This window comes from Panthera uncia, chromosome D2 (assembly GCF_023721935.1).
Source record: "Panthera uncia isolate 11264 chromosome D2, Puncia_PCG_1.0, whole genome shotgun sequence".
In the NCBI taxonomy this organism is placed as follows: domain Eukaryota; kingdom Metazoa; phylum Chordata; class Mammalia; order Carnivora; family Felidae; genus Panthera; species Panthera uncia.
In genome coordinates this window covers 72189619-72197073 of record NC_064818.1, presented here as the reverse complement: position 1 = coordinate 72197073, position 7455 = coordinate 72189619, and the positions used below count along the sequence as shown (strand labels likewise).

Sequence of the window (7455 nt, the reverse complement as noted above, 5' to 3'; positions counted from 1 at the left end):
CGGGGCAGGTCCCACCACAGCAATTAGCTGAGCAAGGCCAAAGTCAAGGGCAAAGCCCCCCCCCCCCCCCCAAGCACAGCCCTGCGTTCCAGTCTCTTCAGTGTCCTGCCAAGGCACCGCTGTCGCCCAGCCCCAGGCCCCACGGTGTCTGTCTTCGGAGCCCTCTCTCTCTGCCAAACCCATCCTTCACTTGATCTGGAATCCTGCTTTTCCCTTGACTTTGGCCTTGCTCAGCTAATTGCTGTGGTGGGACATCTCCTTCCTCCGTGTGGTCGAAAGCTTGGACTCTCGAGGGCGTGCCCCCCGCCTCCCCAGCCACAGCTCTGCCGTGTGCCCACTCAAAGGGAGGTGGTGTTTCTTTTCTGGGTAATCCACGCGTCCTGCCTGTTCCGGGCCTCAGCCGTGCCGCCGGTGCCCAGTGAGCAGAGAGCAGGGCTCGGGCTCTGTGTCACAGTGAAGAGGACAGGTTCGAGGGCCAGATACCCCACCCCGCCCCGCCTCTCTTACCAGCCGTGGGACCACACTCAAGTTACCTAACCTGTCTGCGACTCGTTTCCTTATTCTGAAAGTGAAAGTCATACCCACCTTGAGGGTTGTAAAGATTAAATGGGCTAATTTTGGTCAGGTGCTTAGAATCGGATCTGGCACAGTCCAAGTGCTGGGTAGATGTTTACTCAGTAATTTGCTGAACACGTCCTGTGGGTCACTCTGCTGGGTGTTGTCCATGTTGCTAACTCTTCGTCTTTCCGGGAGTCTCTGTGCAGGTGCGTCCGCAGCCCCATTTTACAGACGACGCACCGTTAAGTGACTTGCTCAGGGTCACACGGCAAGATTAGGGCAGAATCAGGATTTGCGTTGACGCCACTTGGCTCCGGGGCCCTCGGTCACTCCTCTCCTTTAACCACCGAGGCGTGCTGCAGCCCCGACTGTAAATCGCGTTGTCCTTGAGACTCAGTGGGACGGAGGGAAACGCAGCTGGATGTGTCTCTTGTCCTCTTCGGGACAGCGGTGTGCTGTGAGGCGACGGCCGGAAGGGAGTCATCCCACTGGTCTGCCGTGGGCCGCCTTGGACTGAAAAATGGGCAGGACGGGAACCGCACGTGTTAGCTGCTCCCACAGCACCCCCGGCCTAGCCGTGCCGTACGATAACGGATTTTATTTTTGGTATTTTCTCTTAAGCCACTCTTTTGTCAGGCTCTTGCGGCTTTGCTGGCACCACTGACTCTAGTCTGGAACCATACAGAACACCACAAAGACAGGGAAGGAGAGAGTGGCTCAGCCGCGTCAGCCTGCTGACGGCGTGTTCGTTTGTAGGTATTTAAAACGTGTGTTAATGTGCTCTGCCGTGGCACCCGGCTCTACTGAAATACCACATTTATCCACAGGGATTCTATAGAGAAGGTCAGCAATCAGTTCTGGAAGCTTGTACTCCAGATCTCAGTCCTAGCCGATGAAACGTCGGGTTTGTGAGTTATTCTCCCGTGCAGGTATGTGCACAGAGGCCCTGCAGATTGACCGCTTGGGCCGTGCACCTGCAGCGATAGGGATTTTCCAGACATCGCATCCAGCTGAGACTTTTCGTGCACACCGCCAAAAGTTTTAAAAGTGAATTTCTTCAAAGGATTCCAATTATTTGGCTGATAAAGCACAGATAATGAAAAAAAAAATGTATACTTTACAGTTAAGTCTTTTTGTTGGGGTGAGGGGGGATAAAAAGGTTCCGAGGACAGTAATGCTTTGTCGAGGCTCTAATGTCCAATACTCTTAAGTGCCGGGTCAGAGTTAAACTTGAATGGCAATGATGAAATATTTACTCATCAGATGGCTTTGAAGTTCAGCCTCTTTTTGGTCACAGCCCCTTCCTAATGGACATGTTTCAAAGAAGAAAATCATTATAGCATTCAGCTGTGACGTTCTCTTACTCTCCGCATGGAAGAAAAACACATTTTGTTTGGGTCCATTTGGGTATTTAAATTTTGAAGGCCAGTTGCTTGGAAATCACATTAATGACGGAAATCGTTCATACAACTCTGACTCCGTTCTCATTGAGAGGATAGTGTATAAAAGTTAATTTTTCTAATACCTGTATAATGTTTTTAAAAGATTGCTTTAACTCATGTATTCTCCAGTCTTTCCAACCTACATTTATTGAATTCTCCGTAGTTTATAGTACAAGGCTTGAGGTGAGTGCATGTATGTAAAATGAGTAAGTTATAAAATTCAGTTTTATAAACTCTCCTGCTGGGTAAAATCGCTTATGTTTAAAGATGTTTAGAAACTGTATCTATTTATGTATAGTTCTTCAGTTCTGATAATAACTGGAGGGTTTTCCTTTAAAGTTTAAAATTATAGATACTTTAGGATGTTGGGTAAATACTGTTTTTCTTCTGCATCCTGGATTAGGTTTCATTCGTCCAAGTAAATTAGGACTTTAGAAATTGTTCTTGCAGTGTGGGTTAAAAACGTTATGTTTTTGTTTCCTCAACCACTGTGGACTGTGTGATACGCTTTTAACATGGATGTTTGTCTTTTGTTACTTAGTTTTCATATGAATCCAACAAGCAATGAGGACCTCAGGAAAATCCCGGTAAGTTGCCGAGGGGGGGTTAGTGCATCATCAGAAAAGAAACCACAAACTGACCTTCTGCCTGGCATACATTTTTGAAAAAAACCTTCATCCTGAACCCCTCAGTTACCTTTGGATTATAGCTTAATGTGGTCATCTGGGGAGAAAGAAGAAAAGCAAAATTCAAACTCAGTCTTTAACGTACGATAGGGCGTGACTTTATGGTGTGTAGAGATTCAAGCAGTATTAGAGATATAACTGAAGCCAATTTAGAATCTACACATTTTGTTTACAGACTTTTAAAATTAATGTGAAAGCTGTAGGTCAAGGTCAACATCACGGTTCTGAAATGAGAGCGTGGGGAGAAAGTGGACGATTTTTGTTGTTGTGACAAAGATCGAAGAAAGACTAAAACTGCCTGTTAACTTTCAACAATAGGAAAAGCATCTTGGCAAGAGATCGAGGTAACCGGGAGAGTCTTTGAAAGAACCTTTAGGACACTTACCTTCTTAGAACAAAACCAAATATATTAACAGGCTTGGAAGCGACCGTCTAAATGTAACTCACATTTTGCAAGGATCATTCAGATATCTTAACTTCATTTTATTGTGTTTGAAGTCCAGGTTTGGATCTCTGTTCAGAGTTCACTGCATCTTCAGTCGATTCTAAAAGCATTAAAATCTAGAGAGTAAGTTACTGTACAAAAATATGGGCACATGTTCTCGGTAGAAAACTGGATTCCCACTGAATAACAGAAATAGAGCCTTTATTCCAAGAGGCTGGTGGTTGCTGTTTGAACCATCTGTCCTTAATGTGTGTGATCCAGATGTATAATAAGAATTTTTTAAAGCAATAACATATCGCAATTTTCTATGATGTGATATGCCTAGAAGAAACTGGTGTGGTGTATAAACCGTTCTAAATGTAGTTATTTGTATTTAAAATTATAGAAAACATTATAGAAGCAGAGGACTCTGTACGGCATTTTTGCTGTTTTATGTAAATGATTTATAAGTTTTGATGTTTCATAAATACTCGAGTCTTTATAATATGGCAGTCTGGCGAGAAATGTCAGAATATATGAAGTCAGCCTTTGATCAGATAGTAAAATGAATTCTATCAGGCGGTTACTTAATCTCAAACAAAATGCAACATCAAAAAATCGATTTAATGTGCAGCTATTGTTTATTAAGTAACCTTAATTACAATTTCTGTGTGCTTGTAAATGCACTTTTCCCAATCTTGCGATTTATTGCCGTAGAAGCATCCTTAGAATTCTTTAAAGAAATATAAATGTGAAAATTGTTTTAGTTAAAGGATTTAAAGGTGATAAAAGAATCCTTGATGTGCGATTCTTTTTCTCTGGAATACTAACTCTTCTAAATGACAGTTGAAGGATTACTAGGTGTTGTTAATTTACCGCAGGATGCAATTAAGAGGAGAAAGCTCATCCTTCTCCGGATCGTTATTGAGGGAAAGCATTTGAACAATTCTTCTGTTGAAGATTATAAGATGTTTGAAGTAATTTACATTAAGTTCGCCAATAAGAGCCATCCCCCAAGCTATTTTTTCCCCTTCTGGGCCTAGTATTTTGTAATTAAGTTTGTACGTCTTCCGTGCTGGTGCCAACACCTGTCTGTGAAAACGCAGTGTTTAAACAGGAGCAGTAGCCAGTTGAAAGGGCAGCGCGAGCTCTTTAAGGCCTAATTAAGAACTGAAAGGGAGGTGAAGGCAGTCGGACAAAAGATGTGAAAGTAGCTGAGATGATATTCCCAGAGCAAAGTTCCTCATTAGAACAATAATGAGAAGATCAGAGAATGCCAAGCCTTCATCTTTCTGTCTCTTTCCCCTGGCCGCCTTGGATGGCAGTTAGTGCCCCACCAATATTTGGTTGCCAGGACAACCTCTCTTTAAATCTCCAGTTATTTTGAGTCCTGATAATTTGCTTTTGTTTAAATTTCAATATTGCAAAAAATATACATTTCCCGGTGTAAAAGGCTAGGCTACGTGTGAAGTAAAAATAGCTCCCTGGTAATTCTCAAAAGCCTTTCGTACAACTGTGCTACTTAAAATTCCGATTGGAAAACTTCACGTAACGGTTCTGCTGTCCTCTCACCCAATCCCCACTGTCTGATATCCGCGTATGGAAATTTTGAACCGAAGTTCCGTGGGGATGACAAGGGATGGGTCGTGAGAGGGGAAGAGAGAAGACAAATTTACGTTAAATTTCAATACGAGAAGACAGCTTAAAAACATATGTGCCGTCTGTACGGAGCGCTGAAGGAATAAATACTGAGTACCTAGGAGCCCTGCTGGGGTTATTTGAGTCTCCACCAGTTTGGAGGTTTCTCAGTTTTAGAAGTTCTTCTGAGAACAGTGTTAGAAATATCTTTTGGAAAAATAGTTAATTTTTATATTTGCCTGAGAGTTTTCCTCTTCAAGCAAAAGAACTTTTGTAACCAGCAAGTAACTCCATTCCCTATTGTAGGTGTTAATATTAGTCTGTATTATTTTGTTGGGAATTGTATCAACGAACAGGAGGAGACATCTGTATGTATTAACCGAATAGGTCGGTCAGTGTGAGCATCTGATGCCCAAAATTAGAAGGGTTAACTGGCTTTCAACTGTGGGATGAAACCTGGAACTAAGCACAAAACTGTTTTTAATTATTTTATATTCTTTTCCAGAATATAGTTTATAGTACATGTGTTTCTAAGATGTTTTCCTGCCTAGAAACTCAATGCAGAAATTTGGGGGGAAATTTTCACATAAAAGGACAAATGGAAAATTTATTGAGAAGGCCAGAAATGTATTTCCAGGAAATCTGTCTATATATAAGTATTAGATGGTCGGGAGGGGGGGAAAAATAAGCCAAATAGTGGCTTTTCTACGCCAGATTATGGCTTTAAAGCGTTGAGCGGTATTTATGGTAATTGTTTTGAGAGATTAAATTGTTAGATCGATTCATATCGTGGCTTTAATGTAAACTACACATGTCAAAATAAGGATTCTTTGACATGTTCTTCACCCTCATTGTCTTCACAGAAATGTTTAAAAACGATTTCCATTACATTATCCGATAGTCCTGGTGTGGCGTTGAATATAACCATCTGAATGATTTTCTAACTGTGTATCGTCACTTAATTAGTTTGGAGGAATCAGTTCATATATGTGTAATTTGATTAAGATTAGAGAGACTCAGGCTGACGCTGTTATTATGTTAAACTAAGAAAACACAAAGAACAGTCAACTCGGCAGTAATGAACCCCATTTAGTGCAATTTCATGAACCCCTGCAGTTCGCACAAGAACTCTGTTTTTCGGTAAATGTTTTATTAGATAAATGAAGTCACATGAGTTGGATGTCGCTACTTTTTTAAAAATGGAGTTCAGAAAAAAATTGCTTTGTAGACCAGGAAATCTTAGAATTGAAAGGAACCGTGGCGAACATCTCATTTATCAGATAAGGGAAGTGAGGCCTAGGCCGGTATCTGTCTCAAATCTATGCAGAATTACTTAGGTTATAGTAAGAAAGTTTAGCTTATTTTTAAGACATTTTAAAAATATACTTACCTCAGTATTGAGTACTACTGTAGCTTATCTTTTCTTTAGAAATCTGCTTAATGTAATAAATGTTTAACAAGAATGTGGTTAGGAAATTACAAGTTTTATATCTCTAAACTGCTCGTGACCAGTTATGTAAGTTAGTAAACATGTGAGTCTGTGTGTGTGTGTGTGTGTGTGTGTGTGTGTGTGTGTGTGTGTGTAGTCGTCTTGTTACAAAAGATTGAGAGAGAAGAGAATAAAAAGTAAACCAACACTTCTCTCCAGAGTTGTTGTGAAGTAATATTCTTAAATGTTTTTAGGGACAAAGGTAATATGACTCATAAAGTTGTATCTGCTCCCAGTTTCTAGTGCTCAAATAAGTTGTTTTAAATATAATCTTATGGAATTGAAGCTCACTTTTCCGTTAGCATCTGCTCTGTCCTTTCTGCTAATCTGTTGGAGGCTTTTATTACTTGTCTTTAATGTTTCATTCAGTAGCTTTACAACTAAGCTCCTCCAAATGATCCTACCCACTGGTCCCATTTTAATTTTCCTAGCACTTCGCTTTAATCATACTCTGCCTCTGTGTAGAAACCTTCCATGGCTTCCTCACCATTGCAGTAAGTCTCAAAAGTCCTTAACAATAGCATCCAGCATCCTTGACAGTCTGTCGGAACCTACCATTTCAGCCTCTCGGCACTCTGTCCTGAACCTTATTTTCCAGCTGTTCTCCACGGATTACCTACTGTTGACCCTTATGCCTTGAATCACGTTTCCTCCTTTAAACGAGCAGAGCTCACTGCTTCAGATGCCCATGGCGTTGGACCAGTTTTGGGTCCTGAATTTTTCCTTTATCCTTGAGAAGGGAGTGACTTTGATAACCTAAGCATCGAATGGGTATCTGTACTTCAGGTGTTTCTCCGGACAGCAAAGTCAAGGTGCTGGGGGGAGGAGGGGATACAAAGTTACACTTTGACTTTCCTCGTGAGCACCAGACACATGTCAAATTAAAGTAGATCCTGAAAAAGGACTAAAGACAAATTTAACCCAGTGGAGAGAAAAAAAGAGTCAAAGGCCTTTCTGCATTTACCCAGCAGTCCCCGTTCTCTACCCTCCACTGGATAGATTAGATCAGTTAGTCCTTAAGAGCTAGACCCGTTTCCTCAGTATTACAGGGGTTTTTTTTTCCTTAAAGCCAAATGGAAATGTTTTGAAAGAAAGTGATAAAAACCTTTTTTAAGTTGTTGATTAAGGACAGAACTGTGTAAAAAAGGCATAAAAGTTGTTACTTTATATTTGGACATATATATATATATATATATATATATATATATATATATATAT

The 7455-nt window shown here is 41.0% G+C and overlaps 1 protein-coding gene across 5 annotated transcripts in view; it reads left to right on the top strand.

Moving 5' to 3' along the window:
- RAB11FIP2 (RAB11 family interacting protein 2) overlaps positions 1 to 7455 on the top strand; it is a 40465-nt gene that overhangs the window by 27531 nt on the left and 5479 nt on the right. For all 5 annotated transcript variants that reach the window (XM_049646511.1, XM_049646514.1, XM_049646515.1 and 2 more), the window contains one exon: positions 2542 to 2587. In XM_049646511.1, the coding sequence (XP_049502468.1) occupies positions 2542 to 2587 (46 nt within the window). The remainder of the gene's footprint in view (positions 1 to 2541; positions 2588 to 7455) is intronic.